Source organism: Podarcis liolepis (genome assembly GCF_965112155.1).
Source record: "Podarcis liolepis genome assembly, chromosome: 10".
Taxonomy (NCBI): domain Eukaryota; kingdom Metazoa; phylum Chordata; class Lepidosauria; order Squamata; family Lacertidae; genus Podarcis; species Podarcis liolepis.
In genome coordinates, this window is record NC_139562.1 from 74032968 (window position 1) to 74060129 (window position 27162).

Consider the following 27162-nt stretch of genomic DNA (forward strand, 5'->3'; position numbering starts at 1 on the left):
ATATTTTTACACTTTCCCCCACCAGGATTACAATTGGTTTCAGAATGCTGCTCAGACTCTTCAGAGATAAGTTCTCAAAAAGGAAAAAAGTGAACAAATGTTGAAGTTTTAACATTGCCAATTCAAATTATTTCCAGAGAGTTGCTAACTGCTCAGAAAGAACAAGGCCGGACTTGTTCTTAGGCTGTTGACAGCATCTCTGATATGCAGAAATCAGCAAATGAGGTGTTTCTCAGCAATCGGGTAAATATTATCGCCTGCTAATATTTACATAACAAAGTGTTACGGCACACAGTAGAAAACCTGACATACTGCTAGCTTAAAAAAAAATTAAAAAAAAGTTTAAACAACTTGTTTGTCCTCCTTTCCCCTGTCCAAATCTGGGATTAGCCTTGAGTTATGTTTCTTGAGTATAAATTTCTCTAAAGTTTTGAATGAATTGGAACACGAAAGCCATTACTCATATTTTGGCTTTACTGGTCTTTGACCCTATAGATGCAAACCACTGGACCATGCTGGTCCTGCCTTGGGATGTATGACATATGTAACATAAGCTGTCTGCTGATGAATCAGAACTGAGTGTTAGTGCTAACTTTCTTTAGAACAGAATATATAGTTACAACATAAGACAAAGCAGGAAATGCAGAGCCCGTCCCCAGTGATGTTTTATTACTGATGCTGCAGTAATAGTGCATTCATGGTGGAATTATGCAAGACTGTTGAGACATCATTCTACTTTATTAGTTGTTCTGTGATGCTTCCCCAATGCTGCCATATTACCACCCTTGGTGGGGGCGGGGCGGGGCGTGATACACCTGCGTTGTAGTGCGATGAAAGCAGGACAAAAAACCAAACCCAGAACATTTCTGGTCTGAAAAGTTGCAGGATCTTAGCAGGATATTATGAGACATGCACAAACAAACAAACAAACAAACAAACAAACGAGACATGTCTACCACAAACAATACTGCATCTATGCCCCAAGACCATCTCCATGAATGCACAATTACAAAGGACCTTTGGAGGGTCCTGTCACTGCAGCAGGGGCACCACAAATTTAAGAGGAGTTCCCTACCAGGACAGACTTTGCTCGTGTGCTCAAGACATCGATTCCATAAAACATATTTTGTTGCACTGTGCAAAATACGAGCGAGCCAGGGCTGAACTGATACTACCCTTGCTGGTACCTTTCCCGGGAAAATCAGAGGCTCACTATGTCAGTTTCCTATTGGAAGACCGGACAAATGCTAGAACATTAGCAGTGGCAAAGTTTTTATCGGTGGTTGCAAGAACCAATGATCCCTATATTCTGAACAAAATGCTTGTTTAACCTGGAGGTAGGCTGTATGAATTGTGTATTGCTTTGTAACGATTTGTTGGGTCTCTGTTGTTGTTGTATTTAAATCAGCTTTGTACTGGGGGAAGCTAAAAGGCCTGTATTAGTTTTGTTAAGGACTCGCCCCCTCCATCAAGAGCTTTTAGTTAGGCTGGGAAAGAAGCAATGGCCAAGAAAAGCTGCCCCTCTTAAAGCAGCAGACATGGATTATTTGTCAGACTTGCAGGAAAATTATACCACAGCCCTGGCACAGAGGCACATTTCTTTTCTTTTCCCCCTTGCCAAATTGTAAATCCAATCACAAGCAGGAAGCGTGAAAGTTCACATATTCCTGCAATTTAGAAGGACAGAAGAAACAGATGCTACAGACCAGATGCACATCAAATACAGCTCTTTTGCTGTGATGTGTCCGCATCTAACCACCAAGGGGCAGCCTTGCTAGAGAAATGATGGCCAGGCAAGATTTATGTTCTCAGGGCTAATGAAGGTCTGCACAGTATCAGGCAATCTTGATAGCACTTCTTCTTGGAGTCTTCTGCTTTCCTGCCCTGGCAGCCATGCAACAATCCCAAATATTCTGCGCTCTCTGCCACCTTTCCTCTACCCAGAAAGGAAGCCATAGTAATATTTGAACAAATGACACTTTTCTTATATTTTCCTGTTCTTCTCCCAAACACCTCAGCCTTTTACTGTTTTCCGCCCTCCTGCTTTGCCTCCTTGCCTAATGAAGCAGAAACCCAAGACCAGAAGCAAACCATTGGTGGTGGTAGTAAGCTACTGAGGGCAAACATGTGAAAGGAATGGGCCTGGGATGTTATTTAAACTGTGCTCTGACTAAATTTAGTCCTTAACGCCTTAGTTATAAATTTCAGAAATGAAAAGTCCCTTCCTCCCACCCAAAAAACTGTAGGTTTTGAGAAAGAGAGAGAGTAATATATATATATAATCTGTGGATTTCTTTAATGAATTTTATATTGATTGTAACAAAACCTCTAGGTGGTTTACATGAAATGTTAAAATTATAATTAAAACAGTTAGAAAACAAGTAATTAAAACATATTTAAAAATTATTAAAATTAGCTGTTAACTAATATTTTTATTTAACAAAATTGATTTGTCTTGGAATCAAAATGAAAGCCACTGACCACTAAGGTTATGGTTGATGTCCAATTAAATCATACTTAGAATAGACCCATTGAAATCCATGGATGTAACTTAAACCCACTAATTTCAAAGGTTCTATTCTGAGTGTGACTTCATTGGGTTTCACCATATATTCATTTCCATCAAGGGTACTTCCTAGCTAACCCACTACAATGGTAAATCCAGATTAAAAGGTTGTTGGATGTTTCTTTAAAATTTTATTCCATCTTAAACCTCGGGGTTGGCTTTCTTTTGAAGGTAAGATAATGCACAATGTTTCATTGATTTACTGGAACTCTGCTTCCAGGCCAGGTGTCTATTCTAGGCTTCTGCTGGTGAGGAACAGGGGCGAAAAATCGCTAAAACCATTAACTTCATGCTAATTCTAAAACACTTTTTTGGCCTGCTAGTAAGCCAGGTGTTCCCCATCCTATATTTGTGCATCTGCTTCTTCCTGCCTAAGTGCAGAACCTGACATTTGTTCCTGTTGAAATTAATTTTGTTAGCTTGTGTCATGTTCTCCAGTCTGTTAAGGTCATTTTGAATTCTGATTCTGTTTTCTGCCACATTAGCTACCCCTCCCAGATTCGTGACATCTGCACATGTGATGAGCATCCCCTCAATTCCTTCAACCAAATTGTTTATAAAGACGTTGAACCCTGCAGCACTCCACTTGTCACTTTTTTCCAGAATGATGAGGAACCATTAATGAGTAATTGGTGGGTTCAGTCAGTCAACCAGCTACAAATCCACCTAACAGCTACCTCGTTCAACCTACATTTTACCAGCTTCCTTGCAAGAATATCGTGGGGGACTTTGTCAAAAGCTTTGGTGTCATTCCATCAAAAAAAGAAATGAGATTGGTCTCGCATGACTTATTTTTGAGAAACCCATGCTGGGACTTAGTAATCACAGCATCCTCTCCTAAGTCCTCACAGACCGACTGTTGAATTATCTGTTCTAGGACCTTCCCTTGCTTCGGTGTCAAGCTCTCCAGTCGGTAGTTACCTGTGCCTTCCTTCCTTTTGAAGATGGGGACAACATTTGCCCGCCTCCAGTCTGTGGGGGCCTCACCTATTATTTAATAATTCTCAAAGATCATAGACAAAAGCCTCTAGCTGATTGTACCCAGTTTCCTTGGGGTGGAACTTGGTATTTTCCATGGAATTCTTGAATTTTATTGGATGTTGCTTGTTAGACTACTTAATGGTACTTTGTGCCATTTGGGTTGTATCTATCTATAATCTCTGGCTTTCCCTTGGTATCAGAAATTCCAAAAGGACTGGTACTTAGAGTAAGGTGTATTACTTGAATACTCCCCCCCCCTTTGTGTGTGATAAGCACATTTGGGGCTTTCCTCAAATTCTTATTAGGATGTCCTTCAAGGCATCATCTTTGAATAGACTTTGGATGGGGTCTGTCCTTCTCAGTGCTACAGCCACAAGCTCCAGCGTGCCACCACTTGTGTAGCTATCGCATGAACCGCAAATCAAATTATATCCAAGATTGTTTCTGTAATCAATGTTACTGCCTTGATTAACATATGGAATGTTTGTCTCACCATATTTTAAATGTGCTGTGGATTTTTTATAAGATCTTCTAGGCACTTATGGAATTTGAGGCAGCGCAGGATGTGCACCTGGAGAGGGCAGCTGTGGCAGTTGAGAGATCATCTTGAAAGGGTCATGAAGTCAGAGTCAAAGGCCATGGTCCCCAACATGGAGCACACACCCTACAGTGAGGAGGGGATTCTGTGCCTCCTTCCCACAATGACCGGCTTCCCCCCTGTTCTGTCCTCATGATAAGGCAAAATTGTGGCTTTCTTCAATAGTACAAACAGAAATTGTTTTTTAATTCTGGCAGGTTTTGGAATGTTGTGACAAATTTTGGGTGTGTGTGTGTGAGAGAGGGGTGTATTTCCTTATTTTGCAAAGTCCTATTCTGTGATTTCCTTTGTTCCTACTTTTTTCTTGCTAGTGCACTGGTCCATGCCCTAATATTGCCTCTGCACAAGAACACTGAACTAGCATACCATCTGTAGTTTATTTTTGTTTATTTTTGATTGCCTCAAATATTATTTGTGTGAGGTGTGCCCCCCCCCGTTGGCCTTGCTAATGGTGGGTTTTCTCTGCCAGTGAGGGACACTAGTAAGCTGGTCATAGTCCCACCCAGAGGTGTTTCATGGGTCCTAAGCCTTTCCTGTATTTGGTTTACTGAAAGTAATTGAAAGGCATTAAAAAAGGCAAAATCGTTGGGAGACAAAAATTGTATCAGATGAGTGCTGATTAAAAACAGACTTTTAATTATGATACCTTTTATACTGTATGTATAACATGAAACTCTAAAATGACAAAGACTTTAAAATAATTTTAATTGATTTTTATGAAATGGCATCAAGTCAACAATGTGAAGGATGGGAGGACATGGAAGAAGTTGAGAGCAGAATAAGCAAATATACTTTCTAGGGCTGAGACACACCTGTTTTTTATGTAAACAGAGAGATCAAGAATGCATCTAGTGCCTCAGAAACCACATACTCTTCCAAACAACTGGATAATACTTGTTTTGAATATACACTATACCTGCTTTCTTCAGGCTGATGCCTTCCAGGGGTTTTGGACTACAATTCCCATCATCCCCGATTATTGGCCATGCTGGTTGGGCCTAATGGGAGCTGGAGTCCCACAGAACAACTGGAGGGCACTGCAGTGGGAAAAGGTTAGCTAAACTACCCTGAATTAATTTCGACTTTTATTAGAGACAATATTCTGTCTTCAAATTATTGTTGAAGGAATTTGAGCTGTTTTCCTTATCATGGTGAATAATTTTTATGTACATATAATATAGCTGTCTTTTATTGTGATGCACTATTGTTTTGTTCTACTGGTACTGCAAGTTCTGCAGCCGTCGTCCCTGCCCGCCCCCCAGTGATCTATTCAAGAGGGAGGGAAGGTGAGAGAGAGTGCCTCCAGCACATGATAGGGATTACAAACAGACCCACACAAATTGTGAGTCACCAGTTCAAAAACAGCCCACCAGCTCTGTGTGGTGCCTGCAAGGAGCTCAGTAAACCACCTGCTTTTTTCGGTGGGGGGTCTCAGAACCTGGCAAGCCGCACCATACAAACTGATGGGAGTTGGGGCATCAGGCAACATTTCCCATTGGGTGCCTGTACATCTACCATTGCTGTCATACAGAATTTATGTATGCTTTTCTGATTTAAATTGTGAGGGATTGGCTTTGAAATTCAAAATTTTCACAAAGATGGATTGGCATCCCTTTCCCTGCAATAGAGCTTGCGCTATTATGGCTCTCAAAGATCAGGGCTGCAAACATTCACACCGCTAGGCTGTTTGATACTATTAACTTCAGTGGAGTTTAAACAGCAAAGCTGTGTACAGAATTGCAAGTCAGGTTACCCATGCAGTTTTCTACAGTTGAAAACGAATTGTAATTTATGGCTGTAACCTTAAACCAAAAGTATTGCTAGGGCCCCACAGTGGTCAATGGGATGCCTATGTGTTCTGACTTCTAGGTTTATATATTGTCTTACATGTGACTGAAAGATCTACAATTATGAGGAGCTAGCAAAGCTAACTTTCGGATACATGGAGGTCTACAGAGAAATCAAGCATATAGTCTAGCGTGGTCCTGAATATCCAAGCTGCCTTATTCCCAGAGCAATGAATCACAAAACCATTTTTGCTGCACTATATATTGAAAATAACCCAGTTCTATTCATTGATCCTTTGTGAGATGCTACAGGAAGTTAATGGGAGTAAGAGGTGTCTGGGCCAGGAGCCTGAAGTTGCAAGACGAATGAGCTAAATACTTCTGTAAAGCAGAGCCGGTGGGTGCAGCTGAACCTATATAAATCACTCCACCTAAATTAGGCTGTGAAGAAAAAAGAAGAAAAAACAAAAACCCCACAAGATGGTAAGTATTACAGACAGAATAAGCAAAAAGGACTGTAATTCAGCTGCTAAAATTCAACAGTTAGCTTAATTGAACTTAATTCTTCCTTAGTAAACTGACAATCTAGAAGTGTTGGGATGGGCAAGAGATTGGCTTGTTTCCTATGGTATACAATATGTTCTCTCTTCCTGTGCCCCTTAGAATTAATTTGGATTGTGGTGTTCAAACCGATGCACACTTGTTGGTTGGGAACTGAGATAAGTGGCATGCAATGATCTCAACTCAGTCATTGTTACAAACAGGTTCACACACAGATATCACAGGCTTCTTAGGCTGAGGTTTCCCAATTGGTGTGTGCACAAACACCACTCCTCCTGAAAAGGTAGTGATGGGCTTGTGGAAGTCAAATGCTTTGTAAGATTCAAAACAGCACCCCAAACAAGTGCTTCAACTTTTTGTTCCTGGAGCTAGTAAAATATCACTTGCCACCTCCTTGTTAGGAACGGGCTTTGCAGCCATCAATTCATATGCAAGGAATTGAAAGGGTGCACTCAAAGAACACTGAGTAGAGGTTAAAGCAGAGCTTTCCAAACTGTGTGTCAGATGTGTTGGTGTGTCGGCCGCAGTGTGCAGGTGTGTCACTCGAATGCTCCCTGCGCTGATCCTGGGGCTGGAAAGGGGTTAGTTGAGCCTCCTGCTTGCCAGTAAAACTGAATTACTGTGTCGCGAAACGATGCATGTCTAAAAAGTGTGTCACCAACATGAAAAGTTTGGAAAGCTCTGGGTTAAGCCTTAACTATGGTGACCTCAGGTCTTTTTTGGCAAGGGGCTTATCTCTGTGCCAACACAGATGACTCTTACTACAGATGTTATATGCTGTCCCATAGAGCCAAAAAAAAAAAAGTCTACTCTTATGTGCATAGCTCTTTCCATTCATTTCTACAGTCTCACCTTCATGTTCTGTTCAAGACAGTAAACAAAATGGGAAGTACACAAATTGGGAACCTGTGGCCCTCCATACATTTGCTGGACTACATCATCCCTGACTGTGGGCCATGTTGGCTGGGGCTGATGGGAAATGGAGTTCAACACCATCTGGAAAGCCACATGTTCCCCATCACTGAGATGGAACATGATGCTGGGGAATGAGAGCATGCAGGAACTGTCTTTCTAGTTGAAACAGACATACATCCAGACATTAGTATTATTCACTCTTCTGAATTCTTGAAAATGTTTCCAAGGCTATATTTGAAAATTTGTCCTGTCTATCACAAAAACTATGCCAAAATACCTGGGCAACCCTGATCCTCTGCATGATCCTCCTAGGGAATTAACGGAGCTTTACTCCCACCTTAAGGATGCATGCAACTGTAGTGTGGTGCTGAAGATGTCTCTGTGATATGGTCTTTCTGAGAATGGAACTAAAGCTATTTTTATCCAAGACTTTCACATAAAGAGTGGCTAGCCTCGTTGGAGTGCCCTAAATTTCCACAGCTACTTCTATTGTTCTGTTTAAAAGTGGGTGAAGATCTAAGTAATAGCAAGAAACTCAAAATTTTAATAAAGAGAAATATATATTTATACTTGATGTAAAATATGTCTGCTAATATGGGAGATGGATTCCAGGTTATGCCTCAGAAGTGCAGGCCATCAAAACAGAATTAGAAGAAAAAGATTTCACTATATTTTGAATGAGTTTAAACTAAATCGTTGCAACAGAGCAGGAAGGCATGACATTAACTAGCACTGACTTTATTTTACTATGACCTTTGCCAAGCAATTTTCTCTGCCCTAATTTTAAACTAACCAACTCAGATGTGTTTCTAGATCTTAATTAAATATTGCAATCATTTGAGATGTTCTGATGAAGGGTGGAAATTATTATTAAGCTTTTTCTCAACCCCTTCCTAAATGCATAGTTAGCAAAAGGGATCTTTCTTCTTTTAAAGCACCCACTGCCAGATGTGTTACCACTTGGCGTTCAACCAGGCCGTTACGACCTTCTATTGATCTGGAACACTTTTAGAAAGAGAAAGAGAGAGAGAAATGAAATGGGGAACAAGCCAATGTTTACAAAAGTCCATGGGGTTATTTCAGTGGGGTTTTGGATGCCATTCATATTGCACTCTGCTGTTTTCCCATTATAATAGTAGTGCTGCTATTATGATGGGCGCAAGGTGGGTTGAGGGAGGGTCTTGGTCCATTTTATGGAGAAAGACAGGGGAGTTTATTCCTGGCAACACAGTATGTGTGCATGTGCATACCTGAGTCCTTGCAATGCATCTCAAGATTGCTCTGTTTAGCCATACAAGGGTAATAAGAACAATCTTGAAAGACTGTTTTTCTACGACAGCCTTTGCCAGATTTGTGTCCTCTAGATGTTTTGGACTACAACTCCCATCAGCCAACATGGGAGTTGGGAGTTATAGTCCCAAACATCTGGAAGGTGCCAAGGTGGCAAGAGCTGCTCTAAGAGTCTTTTTCCTCCCCTTTTTAAAAAGTTTTTTTTTCATGTTACAGACAACAAATCAACACATATACCAACAACTGATGATACAGCAATCAGGATTATTTAAAACAGTAATTTTCAAGCTGTGTCCTAGGGAACCTTACATTTATTCAGACGTTTTCCCAGTGCAATGATTTGCAGTGGCAGAGAAGCTTCCATGAAAGGCATCTTCCAATTTCCCCTAACATGCCTTAGGGCACATTCTCAGTTTCCTAAACTCTCATGAAGGCTGAGGCACACCTAGCCAGCACCCAAGTAGATGAGCTAAAATCTTCGGGGTTCCATAGCAGAAATGCAAGTTCATGTGAAAAGGCTTCCCTCAGGCCCCATCTGCTCTATACATTTAGATCAGTATTATACTACTTTATATCATCAAGGTTTCTCCCAAGGAATCCTGGGGACTGTGGTTTGTTAAGGGAGCTGAGAATCGCAAGGAGACACCCCTTTCCCTCATAGAGTCTCCCAACAAATCTCAGGGCCCTTAACAAATGACAGTTCACATGACTCCTTGGGAGAAGCAATGACTGTTTAAAGTAGTTACAGATAGGTGTTGTTCTGCCATAGTCAAAATAAAAAAAATCCTTTCAGTAGCACCTTTAAGACCAACTAAGTTAGTTCTTGGTATGAGCTTTCGTGTGCAAGCACACGAAAGCTCATACCAAGAACTAACTTAGTTGGTCTTAAAGGTGCTACTGAAAGGATTTTTTTTTATTTTGTTAAAAGTAGTATGATACAGCTTTAAATGTAGAGCACAGGTGGATGGGGCCTGAATGCAGAGTCTTCAAAGCACTGACCTAAGATGCACGGATATTATAAAAAGTCTATCTTCTAGTTCTGCATTCATCAGTATTTTCAGGCCATGATCATCTACCCTTACTTCCAACTTGCAAGACTGAGCCACATTTATTTTTTATTGTTGACAGCAGTCCCCCCCCTCTCTCCCCACCTACACACTCCATGTTCTCTTAAAAGAGAACCTTAAATAAGAAATTGTGATGATGATTTTGATGTGACCTACACTGGGACAACATGACTCACCAGATAAAACCTAATCTAGCTGAGACTCTGTGTAATTGATGGCTATTCAGATGTGACCTATCCACTAATTAACCAGTGATTAGGCTTATCATAGCTGAGCTTTTTTCTCAACATCAGTGAATACTATATACTGAACAGGCTACCTTGGGAATTTCTGACACATGATTGTACTTTACAGGTGGCAGGATGTTACATGGTAATTAAAGTCATCATGTGAAAAACATGTCCATGCATGTTTTTCTGCCAAAGTTCTCCCCTAAGTGCCTTCATTAACCCAAGTGTGCTGTGTAATAACAAAGAAGAGGCTGTTTTCAGTGGTAGCACCGTAGTTATGGACCACTCTCAATGATGCCTGGTGCCTTCATTACAATTTTTAGGGGCCAGAATACATTATTTCTATTTTGGGGGCATACAATATTTTAAATAAACACATTGTGAGGATCCTGAAAGAGCACCCCATGCCCACATTGTCACAGTTGTGCAACACACCTGTTAACCTGAATATATAACTAACTGGATGCTTTGGATGTTCCTTACATACCTGTGTTGTGATGTTGTGTTGTGTGTTGTGTTGTGTTGTGTTATAGAAGTATATGAGATAGCATATGAGTTCCAGGCATCAGAACCACCACTTACTCAAAATCCAGCCGTAACTAATAGTAAGTGAAACCATTTTTCTTTCCAAGTGGCCTTGCCATGACTTTTACCAGCTATCTAACCACAGTGGATTTCACCTGCTTGCTGTGATATTTAAATTTATTGGAGTCTGGTTTCTTCACACCACTTGTGGGTTTTCCCCTCATTCTGACAAGCTAAGCCAAAACCCTCTTCTGCAAGGTTGTATCACCTCATTGCCTTTTCCATTTTACAGATGATTAAGTCCTTGCAGCAAAAAAAAGAAAAGAAAAAAGAAGTCATACAGATCTCAATGGTCTCCTAGTTGTTCTAAACACACTAGGTCATGTGGCTAGCAAGATGATGGAGAAAAGATGGATGTCTGCTCTGGAACTGGAAATCTAAATACAGCTTGGTAGTAAAATAAAAATAAATTTAAAAAATTGTCCAGTAGCATCTTATAGACCAGCTAAGGCACTACTGTCTATAAGGCACTACTGGACAATTATTTATTTATTTTATTTTTATTTCAACTGCATCAGACCAACACGGCAACCTACCTGAATCTAGAAGCTTGGTAGTAAGTTCCCTTTGTGAGTCATTATGACTGCATTGTGTGATGAGATCAAGATGCTAGAAGAAGTGATAACTAACACCCAGGCACACCTGCAAATGAAGCCAGCTGTGGGCCTTTTTGGCTTTTTTGACAAATTAGGGGAAACCATGTGCATTCATTATTTGCTGACATCACCAACTTGGATGTGTGAATGAACCATCACATGTCTAATGCCTTCCACAAACATTCCTTGTTATCTGATGTTGCTTCGAAGGCAATGCTTTTCAATCAATTCATTTGTCAGTCATATACTGAACAACCAAGAAACGTGAAGTCAAGTGATGTACATGTAGGAGCCCTTGGGAAAAACCTCAGCCAATGTACAGCTGAGGACCTTTCTGGATTCCTTTCTTTAATATATATGTAGTGATGCTATGATTCAGTGTTTGAATCGGCTGCTCTAATTGTGACATTAACAGCAACTTGGTGTGAAGATCCTAGCAAGGATTATTCGTTCTATAGGCCTTGGCTGCACTGACTTCTTTAAATAATCTGATTTTAGAAAAGTGCCTCAAATCAAGTAAGAAAGAATGAATGGTGAATCATCAATATAAGTTGGGAGGACTTCAATTATAGTCAGTCATTTTTCCTGCTCAGCTACTGTACGCAGCCAGGTTCTGAAGATTCACAACTGTTGAAGGCTTGATCTAGGCCTGTAACAACAGCAGGAGGTGGGAATGAGGTGGTAAAATGGAGTGTGCCATCAAACTGTAGGTGTGGTAGACCAATTTTGAAAGCTTCCCTATCTGAAAAGATCTGAAAAGAAAGATAGAACTAAGCTAAGCTGTAACAAAAAGCAGGGGAGGTGGCGGGGACGACGACACACCCCTCATTTCCTGTCCTCTGTTCACCAACCCAAAGGCATGGGTCAGATGTAAACGATAATAGTAAAGTTCATACAAGCACTGCAGTGGACAGGGACTGAGTTGCTAGTATCAATCTGAAGGAAAACAACCATATATTATGGAATGTGGCAGATGCCATTTGTCCTATAGAGTCTTTGTCTGTATGCGTGAGGATTTCGTTTAAATGGGAGGAGCATGATTTCCCTCATAGGCAATTCAGTATGAACTCTGAATTAGTACGGTCCACCACAGAATTCTAAAATGTCATGCTGTGGCATCTAATGAACCAGAACTAAGAACCACTTTGGACTTTGTGTGGTCCACACCTGTGTTATAGTCTCTAGAGATCTTCACATGAACACCCATCTCTCCTGTACTGGTGGAGTGAAGGAACTCATGGGGGAAGGTGGGTCAGGAGTTGAAGAACCACAGAGAGCTCTGAGTGAAGAACAGGTTCCAACAAAGATGGAAAGCAAGCCAAGCCTTTTTAAGCCTCTGCCCCCAGAGGCCACCTTTCGCCTCATGTGTTCCTTGAAGGCATGAGACGTCCCTCCTCTTTCTGTCTCTCTTGTTCTATGACAAGAGCCCTTTATTCTTCAGATGACCCTTCCATCATGTGTTGAACAAGTCATCCAGGAAACATGTGAAGTGTGATGGGCAGATCTTCTTCGTTTCCTAAGCAGTGGGGAGGTGGGAAATGAGCAGAAGCGTTGTGCCTGGCTCCGTGTTTGTGGAATGCGTTGGCTTGGTGCCAGGCAAAAACATCCCTTTTCAAATAGGCCTTTGGCTGATTGACATCTAAGGACTCAGCTACACTGGTAGAAAGAATGTGATTTATATGCATTGTAGGTGTGATATACATTGTGCCACCAGATGGCGATGGGGAATACTGTTTTTCTCTACCTATTTTCCCTGTTTAAATTTACAACACTTTCAACTGAAATGCTACTTTGATGTGTCTAGATCCAGCCTAAATGTGTTGTAGGAGGGGGTTATTGGTTTGTTTTCCTTCTTGTTTTTCTTATGTATTATTATCTTGTATTTTATCTTGCCTATACAAATTTAAATAAATAAATAAGCAGTGACCCACAGTCAAAACACAGATGAAAAACCCAGCAGTCCTACTTAGGTGTTATTCACTCACTCCCATCTACATCAGCACAGGAATAAGGGTCCCCGAGTGGCTCTGCCGCCAACCTTGTGTGCTCCTTCTTGGACAACCACCTGTACAGCATCAACATCTGTATGCATGGGGAGGGCTTTGTACCTATGACTGTATGTGCAAAGACTTCCTAGGATCTGAAACCTAAGCAATCAGGGTTTCAGATCCTGGGGAAGGAAGGTTATGCACACATGTGACCAGGAAGCCTTGTCCATCAGACAGGCGCACTGTGCTTGGGTCAGGTCTCTCGGGGACCTCTGTGTAGGCTGCCTGAGAAAGAGTAGCTTGCCCCATTGATTCATCCTGGTGTGTGGAAGGGTGCTACCAGATATTTCTCACGGTGATTGACTTGGGTGTAGAAACCCTTCATTGGCAGCCCTTGGGGTGGGAGAATAAGTGTGACAGCTGCAACCCTCTGCTTTATGAGACCCTGGGCTGATAACAGCCATAGTGGGCTTGGTGTGAATGCTGCTACCTAGGAGCACTCAATCTCTGAGAACTGGCTGCAAGGCAGGCACTGATAATAATTTAAATCTCAGTACCTTTATCCTGGGGTATAACTTTGCTGCAGCCCAACATTCTTGTTTAAAAAATTTGGGAAGTGGGAACAGATCAGCAGCAACTTCTATGATTCTATGAACTTATGATTCTATGAACTTTACAAGTTCAATGCACACGATATATTGCTTAATGTACAATGTTCATAGTGGTAATCAGGCATGTATACAGCAATGCTCAACATTTTGTCCTGTTTTTCTTTGACAATGGGGGGTTGCCATAGTGCTCAAGATTTGTTTTACTTTGAAAGAGTGACCAAAGAGGTGGGAGAGGAGGGGGCTTGGGGAAAACAAGGGGCCCAGTGATATCATGTGCCCAAGGGTCTCCAGAAACCTGGAGCCAGCCTTGTTTACCACTAAGTGGTATATAAATATAGGAAGTAAAGATTTAAAAATTAATTCATGTGATGAACCCTTCCAGGTGCCACATTTGGTAGGTAGGCTGTTTCAAGTTTCTTCTCTGTATCCACTGGACCTTATGAAAAAGTCTGAAGATGGATTGGAGTGTCACTACTGCAATCAAATATTGCTGTTAATCTTATCCCTGAAGTAGCATACCAAGAAACAATCATAGTAGTCTGACCTTACTGTTAATATCACCACGCTGCAAATGGCGGAGGCCGTGGTGTTGGGGGGTAGAAAGACAGATTCTGAACTGAATGTAAGATCTGTAAGCCGAGTCTGTGCTGATCACGCAGTGGGAGGAAGGACCCTGGTACAAGGATTCGTAAGACTCCTGGCCTTGCCTGTGATATAAATATATATAACACCATTAGCAGGAAGGAGGCACTGAGCTGCTGGAACCAGGAATTCCAAGTGTCCCATATCTGGATGAGAGCACAGCACCACACTTTTGCAAAACAAGAGTGTTTCTGGAAGCAGGGGCCTGCAGTGCGCCCGAGCCATGCGTCTCTCCTGGGAGAGACATGGTGGCTTGGGTGCCGCAGGCTCTGCGCTGCCCAAACGGTCCGCCCGCTGCCTCCCCCCCAGCTATAGGGCGGCTGAGTGGGAGGAGGCAGGCAGATTCTGGAGGCCCCACGGTGCGCCCCGCCCATATGGGTGGCTTGCCTTTCACTTAATTTAACTCTGCAGCCCACACAATCAAGATCTGTCTGAATCAGTTCTTAATGCTGACAGCATTCTTTCCTGACACTCAAAGCATTTTACACACTCAGTGTCAGCAGAGCATGCAGCACTCTTGCCAAATGGGGCAGTTCTTAACCAGTCTTCTGCACCAGCTCCTTTCTGTCTTCCCTCTAGTTCAATCCTAGACAGACAGGTCTCAGTTCTCTCTGGTTTTGTTCCCATTAGTAGTTTTGTTCCTAGTAGACCAAAAATGATAGATGTTCATGCAAATTTGTAACTGCTCATTTACTATCAGCTCCATTATACAGTGGTACCTCGGACGCTTCAGGTTACAGACTCCGCTAACCCAGAAATATTACTTCGGGTTAATAACTTTGCTTCAGGATGAGAACAGAAATCCCAAGGCGGAGGTGCAGCGGCAGCGGGAGGCCCCATTACCTAAAGTGGTACTTCAGGTTAAGAACAGTTTCAGGTTAAGAACGGACCTCCGGAACGAATTAAGTTCTTAACCCGAGCTACCACTGTAAAGGGCAACTATAACAGAAGAAATTTCTTGAGCCAGTAGGTAAGTTGCATACTGATTTCATCATTTGTGATGCACAGAGAGTGTTCTCTGTCTCTCAGGATGTTTATTAAGCCCATAGATGTGATTTGAGGCCTAGATGCCAGATCAAGGCTTGCTTTCCATTGGCTTTTGGTTTCCTCTGATGCTGGTGATAAGTATTTCTCTTCTTTTCAACATATTGCGTTTCAAGGCTTTATGCCTCACATTGGATGTGCTGTTCCAAGGGACTCTTCACCATACAGATTGTAAAATACTGATCGGCCCAAATGAAGGCATGGATATTGAGGCAAAGAGGGAGCAGAATGTTAGTGTACCTGCAGGGCCAGCCCACCCATGAGGCAAGGTGAGGCCACTGCCTTAGGCAGCAGGATCCACAGGGGCAGCAGATCCCAATATAGATCTTTACCCACCCCCATTCACTCACTCCTCCTTCCCTGGTAGGGAGGGGGACAACATTTTGTGGTTCGCCTCAGACACTAAAATGTCTTGGGCAGCTAAATGGAACCACTGCTCCAGGAAGCACAATAAGCAATGTTCTGCGCCTGGAATCCAGCTCTTAGGGCACTTCATATCAGAATTTTCAAGATCAACTCTAAGTCACACTTCCCAGACTAGTGTATGGATTAGAATTTACTTAGCATTACTTAGCATTTCTATATATTCCAATGCAGTTCTTGACTCACAAAGCTAGTAAAACTCACATCATTTTTTTAAAACAATGTATATTTTGAAATAAAATATGCTTAGAAATGTGTATTTCAAGAGGAAACGTGGTACAGTGGTACCTCTGGATACGAACGCTTCTGGTTGTGGAAGTAGTTGCTCCTGGATGCGAACTTTGCCCCGGGATGTGAGCAGAAATCACACGTTAGAGGGGAGTGCGCAGCGGCAAGCATGCTTCCGCTAATGGCACCTCATGTTAAGAACAGTTTCAGGATAAGAACAGACCTCTGGAATGAATTAAGTTCATATCTGGAGGTACCACTGTATTTAATATACAAATTCTGCTATTCTCAGTGGAGATTTCTTATAACATATGTTTGAATGTTGAATGTGTTAGTGTATGTCTAAATATAACGGATAAAACAAGCACCACTACCTGTACTGCTGGATAAGTGTTTAATGGTTATTGTATTTGTTTAAAAACTAATGAAATTTTGTTACACACACACACACACACACACACACACAACTTCTGCGGTGGATATTTACTAAATTATAATGAGGCATATCCTTAACAGTTGGGCAAGTGACTTAACTATGAAAGTGGTGTCCTATAGATTTTCCATTACTGAGAAGGTTCCTATACAGAGTTGCACGATTTTCTTTATAAGCATTTACAGTGGTACCTTGAATTTAATCCATTCTGGAAGTCCGTTCGACTCCCAAAACCATTCAAAAACCAAGGTGTGGCTTCCGATTGGCTGCAGGAGCTCCCTGCACTCAAGTGGAAGCCGTGTCGGACGTTCAGTTTCCGAAAAACGTTTGCAAACTGGAACATTTACTTCCAGGCGTTCGGGAGCCAATTTGTTCGACAACTAAGCTGTTCGAGAACCAAGGTATATGAATTTTCTTTTTTTAAAAAAACAACAACAGAGTAATACTTTATTTAGAATTCAACAATAACAAAGGAAAAAACCACAGTAGTTGCTACATCAAATCATTACAATTAACCAATTGTAACAATATATAAATAATAATAAAGAAATTATACAACATCACTTTTAACTTACTGAGGTTTTCATATTACACTTTTATCTCTTTATCTTTTCCCTAACATATCAAAAGGAGAAAGACCAAGAAAGGAGACACAAAAAGGAAAAGAGAAGAGGAAGAAGAAGGGAAGGGAAGGGGAGCAAAAAGGAAGAAGAAAACAAAGCAAAACAAACACATTTGGCTTCCGATTAGACTCATTGTATTATTACTGCTACAATTTTTTCACACACAGTTCCAAGTTATTGTATTTCTTTGTTTTCATCAGATATCAAAAAACATTATATTTGTTATTTTACAAGGATCATTCTATTTCTGCCAGGAGATATTTGTTATTGTAATTACAGATAGGTAGCCGTGTTGGTCTGCCATAGTCAAAATAAAAAAGTTCCTTCCAGTAGCACCTTAAAGACCAACTAAGTTAGTTCTTGGTATGAGCTTTCGTGTGCATGCACACTTCTTCAGATACACTGAAATAGAAGTTGCCAGATCCTTCTATATAGTGAGAAGGTGGGGAGGGGTATTACTCAGAAGGGTGGTGGGAATGGGTGATTGGCAGATAGCTGAGATGAGCCTGTTGACGACTCTTAACGACTGCAATAGGTCTTACAGGAAAAGGCAAGGGGTGAGAAGGTGAAAAATGGCTTAGTCATGTACATGACTAAGCCATTTTTCACCTTCTCACCCCTTGCCTTTTCGTTAAGAGTCGTCAACAGGCTCTTCTGTTCCAGTGTATCTGAAGAAGTGTGCATGCACACGAAAGCTCATACCAAGAACTAACTTAGTTGGTCTTTAAGGTGCTACTGGAAGGAACTTTTTTATTTTGTTATTGTAATGCTTTTCTAAATACTCTTTAAAGATTTTCCATTCTTTCTGTACTTTCTGTTTTGGATACCCTCTAATTCTCCCTGTCATCATGGCCATCTGTAGATATTCTATCATTTGGACCTGCCACTCATTTATTGTAGGTGTTTTGTCACTTTTCCAGTTTCTTGCAATTAAGATCCTGGCTGCTATGGTTGTATACATAAAAAATGGTATCTTTTCTATTTTGATTTCTGGTGACATTATTCCCAGAAGGAAGGTTTCAGGTTTTTTCTTAAATGAAAACTTATATAGTTTTTTAAAATTCATTGTAGATGTTACCCCAAAATTCTTTAATGGCTGTGCATTCTCACCACATGTGCATATATGACCCTATACCAGCTTTACACCTCCAGCAAGTTGGTGATTTTTATACATCTTTGCGAGTTTTGCTGGAGTGTGGTGCCATCTGTATAACATTTTCATAATATTTTCTCTCAGATTATAGCACGCAGTAAATTTGATATCCTCCCTCCACAATTTCTCCCATTGATCCATATAGATGCTATTTCCTAGGTCTTGTGCCCATTTAACCATTGAACTTTTCACCAATTCTTCTTTCACCTCCCATTCTAGTACATAGGCGCCGACTCCATGGGGCCTGAGGGGGCCCGAGCCCCCTCAAAAATTCGTTTGGGGGGGCTCAGCCCCCCCAATAATCTCGGGCGGCGGTGGGCGCGCCCGCGGCTTTTATAGGGCGCCCGGCGCGCACCAGCTCGATAACGGGCACCGGCGCGGCGGGGGGCGCCGGGCCGGGGGAGGGGGCGGCCGGCCTGTCTCCTTGGCAACCCCATTGAGCAGCGCCGGCTCCCCTGGGAGGGCCATCCCCCCGCGCCGCCGATCGCCAACACCGCTGACGCTGTGGCTGCCCGAGCCTGAGCCTGAGCCCGAGCCCAAGCCCGCCAGTCAGTCAGGAAGGAAGGAAGGAGAAATGGGGAGGGAGACGAGGGAGGAAAATTGCGCGCAGGGTGAAGAAAGGAGAAGGGTGAACGAGACGAGCTTCCAACCCAAAAAAGGGCTGGAAGACTGGGAGGATGAAGGATCGGGAAAGAAAGCGACGCCTTCCCCGCCCGCGACGTCGCCCGCTTGTCATTGGCAGCGCAGCGGGCGCCCAGAGGGGCTGGGCACCGGCGCAGGGCCGCTCCGCAGCCGCGGAGGACAGCTGCGCGGCTAGCAAGGTGCGCCGCGTAGAGCGCGGCCCTTGTGTGGCCCGGTGGCCAGGCAAGCTCGGGCGGGGACCCCCATGCAAATCTAAGACGGGAGAAGAGGGCAGAGCAAAGGGGGTCCCTTCCCCAACCTCCGGCTCTGAGACTTCCCTGCGCCCCAGAAAAGCGTTGTTTCAAAGTTCTTAAATTCCATTCCATTTCTTGTTCTATCATAGTTGTATAATCTGATTGTAATAATCTAATTTCCAGTCTTCCCTTTTCATTCTTTGGATTCTTGTTAAGTTCTTTTTCTTTTTTATTTAATTTAATTCTTCTAATAGTTTTACTTTTTCTTCTTCTCTTTTCTTCCTTGCTGAATAAAGTATCCCCTGATCACTGCCTTACCTGTATCCCAGACCACATTTCTATCTATACTTTTATCCTAATTGAATTCAAAAAATTCCTCCATCTTTTTTTGTTACTTGTAATAAATTTTCATCATTTAATAATGATTCATTTAATCTCCATCTTTTTCTTCCAATTTTCCCAATTCCTTTTAAACTTAGAAATACTGAATTGTGGTCCGATATAGTTTTTGGCAGAATCTGTATCTTATCTATTCTCCCAAGCAGCTCTTTAGATGAGCCAAATGGCATCTATTCTACTGGCGGATTTATTTGGGTCTGAAAAATAAATATAGTCCTTCTCCCCCCCCCTTTCCTATTGTTCTGTCCACCTCAGGGTTTGTGTATTCCAGCAACCTTTGTTTCTAGTTTTTTTGAAGAATTCTTTTTTTTCATTGGGAGCATATATTCCAACTAGAATAATTACTTCCCCTTGGTTTTTAATTCTAATTATCATTATTATTATTCCGTTGGAGTCTTTATGTAGCAATTCTGGTTCAAGGCTTGGTTTAACATAGATTACTATTCCCCTTTTTTTACTTGATCTGATGAGATAAATGCAGATCCCAAGTTCGGATTTATCAAGACTCTCCTGTGATTTCTATTTACTTGTGTTTCTTGTAGACGTATGATATCGTCTTTTTTCCATCAATATGTGTTCTATCTTGATTCTCTTTTTCTTTCCATTTAATCCATTTACATTCCATGATAGTAATGTTAGATTCATATTTTATTTGTTAAAACAAAGAGTGATTACAATAAGAAAATATTTGTGTACAGCAATTTTTTTTGAGATTTCTATTCACTTTCAGAGTTTGTTCCAGAACCACAGATTTATGACTGGAGTTACCATCTGTTCTTTGTCTTTCTCCTCCTAACTCCCTCCCAATATTTCCTCCAGAAAATACTGGTGCCCTCGATTGTTTCTATCTTTCTCCTTTTCCCTTTAAAATTGATGGAAATTCCTTCCGGAAATTCCCACTTAAAAAATATAGATTTTGCTTTGAGTGCTTTGGTTAGAAAATGGAATTTATCTCTTTTTTTAAATAGATATGGCTGCCACATAGTTTTTTCGAACTGGTAGAAAATATGGATATAAAAGACGCATAGAGATTTAAACATTTAACAGAAAGGGACTATACTTATATATAATATGGTCAATTCTGTTCCTTCCCCCAGTACTTCCCTCAGTAAATTAGGTAATTCAGTTTAATATTCCCCGCTTCCAATTTCTACAGAAATTTGGTCTCTTTTACTGATATTTTATGAATTCATCACTTTTTAAATCTCTCTCTCCTCCCCCTTATTATCTTCTAAGGTATATGAATTTCCAATGGAAATTGCCTAAGGTGTGCAAATTCAGCAGAAATACAAATTTATAAGAACAGCAGCAAACAAAATAAGCTAAAAACCTTGGTAAATTTAAAAGGCAGATTACAAATCCTATATAATGTCCCATTGTAATTCAAGCAGTGGTTCTTATTACAGTATAGGTGTTGAATACAATCTTGACCTGGAGCTAGACTAATAGGATGACAAGGTCAATTATCTTTTGAAACCCTTTTGCTATGCAGAGAAGCAGTGTTTGGTGAATTTTGTTTAGAGAGTAGACTGTATTTGTTGCAAGTTGTTTATTGCAGTAAATACATAAATTGGAAAGAAAAGTTTCTAGTTACAGTCTAACTCATTGGTGTGCTGTGGCACCCTAGGGGGACTTGAGGAATGTTCAGGGGAGCTGGGGGGGCGGTTGTCCTTTCATTAACTTGCAGCCCATAACTTCCTGCATTATCTCTCTTTCTCTTTCTCTCCGAAGAGCATTCATGGGAGCGGGCAGCCCATTATCTTCCGGCATCTCTCTCTCCTGCCCACCCCCCAGCGGCCATCCTTCCTCAAGTCCTCCTCCTTGCTGCCTCCCAGACACGTTCCAGATTCCGAGTCTCTCTCCCCCCGCTCCCCACTGCTCTCCTTCCATGAGCTCAGGGCAAATAGAGCCCAAGGTTTGCCTTAATTTGTGTTCCTGACTGCAGGTTGGGTTGCCCTTGCCTGTCATGAACGTGCAGCTAAGGGAGAAATTTCTGATGTCTTGTTATGATGTCTGATGCTTCTAAGAGGCGGCTGCCCCATTGATATATGGGGAGGAATCCCTGCTTTCCCTTGACCTCTTCCTCCCCTCCCTCTCTCACACACACAGCTCAACACATTTATTCATGACATAAAGGGCATAAAAAGTAGTTTGAAAGAGGTTGGAGAAGATAGTAAAATTGTCTGTGTATGTATCTGGCTTTCATTCAACTTCAAGTAGATCTTATCAGAGAATAATAGATCATTTAAGGAATTATAAGAAGTATTATGACTGTATGATATAATAATAATAATAATACTAATAATAATAATAATAATAATGCACATACCAGAGAGTAAGTCCTATTGAATGCAGTGGGACTTACTTCTGTGCAGTAAAGGCTTGCAGATTAAGGCTCTAAAGAATAAAATAAAAGAATAAACACTGGCTGCTGAACCATTGCAATTAAAAAATTTAAAGTGGATTGGGTACATTTTCCTTCCAAATTATAGGAAGGGATAAATACGAAGTGCTTCGTATATCAGCATCACATTTCTTTCATTACAGGTATTTTATTTTCAGTATAAAGAGGACTCAGTTTTTGTAGCTGGTTGTAGGCAGCAGTGCCCTCTTTATGTATTCACATGGTGTAAACATGTATGTTGTCCTTAAGATCCAAACACACAGAGAGAGAATGAACACACAAGCAAGCAATACTCCAAAGTGCTTCTGTTCCCAAAAAGGGCAGGTGGTGTTTTGATCTCTTCACCACTTTTAATTGATATCTGAGGTTGAGGGAAGCAAAAGAAGAAGGAAGGAAGCAACAAAACACTCCCTTTTCAACTTTGCTCTGAGATCAACCTTCTCCAGTATTTCTCTTTCACACCCAGTTCCAAAAACAGATGATGGAAAGGGAAAGGAGAATAATTTCCCAGGTTTTCCTGCTTCCCCTTGCAAATTAGCACCTCTCTGGTGCTCAGCAGCTACTCTAGGAAAGACGTGAAGGACGCTTTTGGATTCTGGAGCCACATTCTGTTTAGCCTGGAGAAGAGGAGGTTAAGGGGTGATATGATAGCCATGTTCAAATATATAAAAGGATGTCACATAGAGGAAGGAGAAAGGTTGTTTTCTGCTGCTCCAGAGAAGCGGACACGGAGCAATGGATCCAAACTACAAGAAAGAAGATTCCACCTAAACATTAGGAAGAACTTCCTGACAGTAAGAGCTGTTCGACAGTGGAATTTGCTGCCAAGGAGTGTGGTGGAGTCTCCTACTTTGGAGGTCTTTAAGCAGAGGCTTGACAACCATATGTCAGGAGTGCTCTGATGGTGTTTCCTGCTTGGCAGGGGGTTGGACTCGATGGCCCTTGTGGTCTCTTCCAACTCTATGATTCTATGATTCTATGATTCTATGAAGGAGGGGCGATTCTGCGGCAAGGAGGGGCGTGGTTGGAGGAAGCCCCTCGCAAGCTGGGAGCTTCAGTGGCGGCACCCCTCTAGAGGCTTCCCCCAGGGCTGAGCCCCTGGCAAGCCCCTCCCCTGTTAACTACGGGGCAGTGTTCTGTATTTGGATCCTGTCTCTCTGCATATGCCATTCTGCTTTCTTCTTCCTTCCTTCATCTTTTTTATGTTAAAATTTAATGGCCCCTTCGTTTCTCGTTTCCTCAACTCCTATAGGATACTTCCCCTTTCAAATCTAAACCTCCCCCACCCCATCCCATTTCTGGTAGTGGCCTATTTTTCGTTTTTCTTTCTGGATTTTTCTGCACCCTAAACTTGGCCAGGTTTGTGGGTGAAAACATCCACAGCCTTTCTTTGGTGGAGGTAGCCATGTGAAGCATGCTGATTTCCTTGCCATTTCCATCTAACATTCTGAAGAATGGCCCACTTCCATCTTGATTTTATGGGTATGTGTTTTAGTTGGTAGTTTTGCTGATGGTTCACTTATAATTGCTAATCTTGATTGTAAACTCACATCCATTGAATTTAAAAGCTAGATATAAATGCCCATAATAAATAAATAAGTGCATTGGACATTTCTGTCATCAGTTATGTAGGCCTGTAGCTTGATAGTGTGTGTGCCTAGATGTGTGTGTCTTCTATAAGGAAAGCTGTAAAAATAACTCTGAAAGTGGGGAGTGTCCTCTATGTTTCTCTCTCCTAATTTTGGAAAAGGCAGGCTGGGGCTGCCACGTGGAGTGTGACAGCTCGGCCCTGCAAAGTGGTGCCATTGCTTGGGTTCCCATCGACATGTGGGCACCCACTTACACGCAAGCCAAAAATGGCTCCAAAAAGGGGCAGAGCAGAATGGGGGGGGCAGAACTTGGGAACCCACTTACATGTGTCCTGTAACAAAACCCCAGTGTAAGTGGGTAGTTCTTCAAGGGAGCTGTGGACTCAAAAATGTTGAGAACGACACTGGTGTAACTAACTAGTCTAGAGAAGAACATGACAACCATGCTTGTTCCTTTGTTCTCTCAGATGATAGTTAAAGATGACCTTTCATCAAAGCCTGAGAGAAAAGTGTAAGAAGGAAGAAATAGTCGTAAAACAGGATGCAGCCTGGGAGTATCAGTCTAAACAAGGAGGAGATTCAAAAGCTATAGACCAAACATGTTTAAAGGGAAGTCCTCTTTCTGCACAAAACTGCTCCATTTTGGGGAAGCCTTGCTCCTCTTTTCTCTTGCTTTCTGAGAAGTCTTGCTCGTAGGTTTTTCCCTGCTTTTGCACACACTGTACGAACCTGCTCTTCACGCCTAGCTGACCACATCCACAGAACTTGATTATTACATTGTCTCATGCTATGATCAATCATTAGTAACAGACATCCCAAGCTCATGGAAAACAAACTGTACCTGTTCTCCATGCCTACCTGATTGTTATATTGTTTCATGCCATGATCCATCATTACAATTAATTAGGAGGCTTCATGCCTGTCTAGTTCTAGCTTCGATTCCCAGCTTTTAATCCACCGATAATAAATGATCATACGTAACCCCCATTTCTCACATGTAATTCCCGCCTTATGCTTATGTTAACCAATCAGCAACAAGTTTCTTTGTGTATGTATGCATCAACCAATCAGCGACAAGCACACCTGTGGCAATGCTTGTAATATTCAATAAAACAGGCTCCCAGGGTCCGCCCTGGCCAGACGCCTCATGTTACACCTGCCTCTCTCGTCTCCCGTGATTTTTCATTCCTACATCTGGTGACCCCAACGTGCCAGATCCCTTGCGCAGCCGAGCAGTCAGCCAGCCTCATACTTCACTCGACTGGAGAAGTCTTAGCCGGCTACACCGTGAGTATGGGGGGGGGAGCTTACAAAGTCCCAGAAAGTGCATGCTACTGAACTGCTTCATTTAGTCAGACAGAGAGGTGCAGGTGCTCATTTTTCTTTAAAGGAAATTGAATGTTTGCTATGTGAGATTGCATTTCAATGTCCCTGGTACCCTGAGGCAGGCTCCTTGGGGGTAGAGGCTTGGCAAAAGATTGGAAAAACTCTTTTTGCAGAACCCAGGGCTCCTATTCATTGTCTGCTTACTTGGCAGAAATGTGCTGTTGCCGTGGCAAACTTAGGGCCCCTGGCCTCTCAGGCGTCTCCCACGGCTCCTGCACTTCTAACTATTGCAGACAATCCCCCTCCTTACCCCAAGCTTTTGCCTCCTGCACAATCCTGCCAATCCCTCCCTCCTTTGCCTGCTTCCACCTCATCCATTCCCCCTTCCCCCCCTCCTGCATCTGCTCATACAGGAGCTATGCCTCAGCCCACACCCATTCCCCCTTCCCCCCCTCCTGCATCTGCTCATACAGGAGCTATGCCTCAGCCCACCCCCATCCCCCCTTCCCTCCCTCCTGTGTTTCCTTTGCCTGTATCCGCTTCTTCAGAAGCTATGTCTCAGCCAACATCCACTCCCCCCCCTCTTTCTTCCCCCCCACTTTCTTCCCTCCCTCCTTCCACCCCTCCCTTGCCTGCCTCAGCTCCTGCATGTTTCACAGGAGCTGTCCGTGTTGCACTTTCTCAAGCTAGGCAGAAAGGTCTCCTTTCCTTAGAGGAAGAATCTGCGTGGGCTGGTGAAATGCCATCAGCTTTCCCTGTCTCCAGCTCAACCCCATCAGCTTTCCCCATTTCCTACACTAACCCAGGCACTGCGCAGCAACAGGTGTTGTACGAAACCCTTCCCTATTCTGTAATGAGAGAATTGAGAAGGGCGATTGCTGATTCCGGTTTAAAATCCACTTATGTGACAGGAATGCTGGATGGAATAGCAACTGCTTCAACTGCAATCGCCCAGGTCATTTTGCAAAAGAATGCAGAGCACCTGGCGGTGGGGCGCACAGGAATGGTGATGCCAATAAGGCTAAACCTTCCAAGAAATGCCCAAAGTGAGGTAAAGGCTATCATTGGGCAAATCAGTGCAGGAGTTCGGGAAACTCCTTAGGGGCCCCACTCCCGGGCCAGGACAAATAGGGAGCCCTCCGCCGTTAGTCTCCACTATTAAAACCATCTCAAAGGATACACGCTCTGATTTTACCATCGACTTAATTAATCAAAAAACCAAAGACACTGTTTTACCTGGTGAAATTGTGCTTATGACCACCCAATTACCTCCTAAAGTCGCAGGCTTAATTTTACCCAAATTTTCTGCGGCCAAAGAAGGAATCCAGATTATTCCAGGAGTTCTGGATCCTTTATCCCACTCTTGATATCGCCGCTCTGTGAAATTGACTAACGATTGTGATGCTTTTGTCTCTTTTCTCAGTAGGTCTGAATATATCTCTTTAGTTGTTTCTCTCTTAGGAGTCCCTGGATTGGCTGTACGGAATCGTATGAACATTAATTCTTCAGCTTATTCTGCAGAAAAAGCCCTGAATTTTACTTCACAAGCTCTTCACTTTTTGAATAAAGAACAGAGTGAATTCCACTATGGACTTTTACAAAATTGCGCTATAGATTATTTGCTGATGCTTCATCATTATGGCTGTTAACAAATAAACGACATGTATTGCTTTAACATTACAGATAATTCTAAAGCCATTCAAAGCCAAATCTCTCATTTGCAAAATCTTACACATCACATTAAACAGGACGTTGGTTTTTCTGGCCTCTGGGGCTCTTTCACCCAGTGGCTTACTGCTTGGCTACATAATCTTACTTGGTTTCGTAATCTCTTTCAATATGCCCTTGTCATTATATGCATCTTAATTTTGTTATGTTGCTTCCTTCAATGCGTTCCTGGCCTCATAAGTCTTTTCTCCCGGCTTCTCTCTCCCCCTCAACCACCTAATAAACTCCTTGCTGCCTACTTTGCGAAATGGCAACACCAACAGTAAACCTATGGTGAAATGTGGACGGACTTATTTTGGGCATGCGCTGGCAGACCACGTATCCCGAAATATTCTTGTCCCATCGACCCTGGCGAACTTATTTTGGGCATTCGCTGGCACACCACTAATCCCGAAATATTTTTGCCTTAAACGCCTTGCTAACAAGAAAAGAAAGGGGGAGATAAAGGGAAGTCCTCTTTCTGCACAGAACTGCTCCATTTTGGGGAAGCCTTGCTCCTCTTTTCTCTTGCTTTCTGAGA

At 42.3% G+C, this 27162-nt stretch overlaps 1 protein-coding gene across 9 annotated transcripts in view; it reads right to left on the minus strand.

Annotated features, from left to right (window-relative positions):
- The window catches only part of LMNTD1 (lamin tail domain containing 1), a 234282-nt gene that overhangs the window by 8328 nt on the left and 198792 nt on the right, over window positions 1–27162 (minus strand). For 2 of the 9 annotated variants that reach the window (XR_014516767.1, XM_083464183.1), the window contains one exon: window positions 6177–6373. The exons of 3 other annotated variants lie outside the window; for them this stretch is intronic. Coding sequence is in view for 4 of the 6 variants with exons in the window: in XM_083464183.1 (XP_083320309.1) it covers window positions 6239–6373 (135 nt within the window). In the remaining 2 variants the exon portion in view is untranslated. Of the gene's footprint in view, window positions 1–6176; window positions 6374–11116; window positions 11223–14319; window positions 14483–21924; window positions 21993–27162 lie in introns of those variants that run through there. 4 more of the 9 variants (XR_014516766.1, XM_083464180.1, XM_083464185.1 and 1 more) reach the window with 4 other exon arrangements.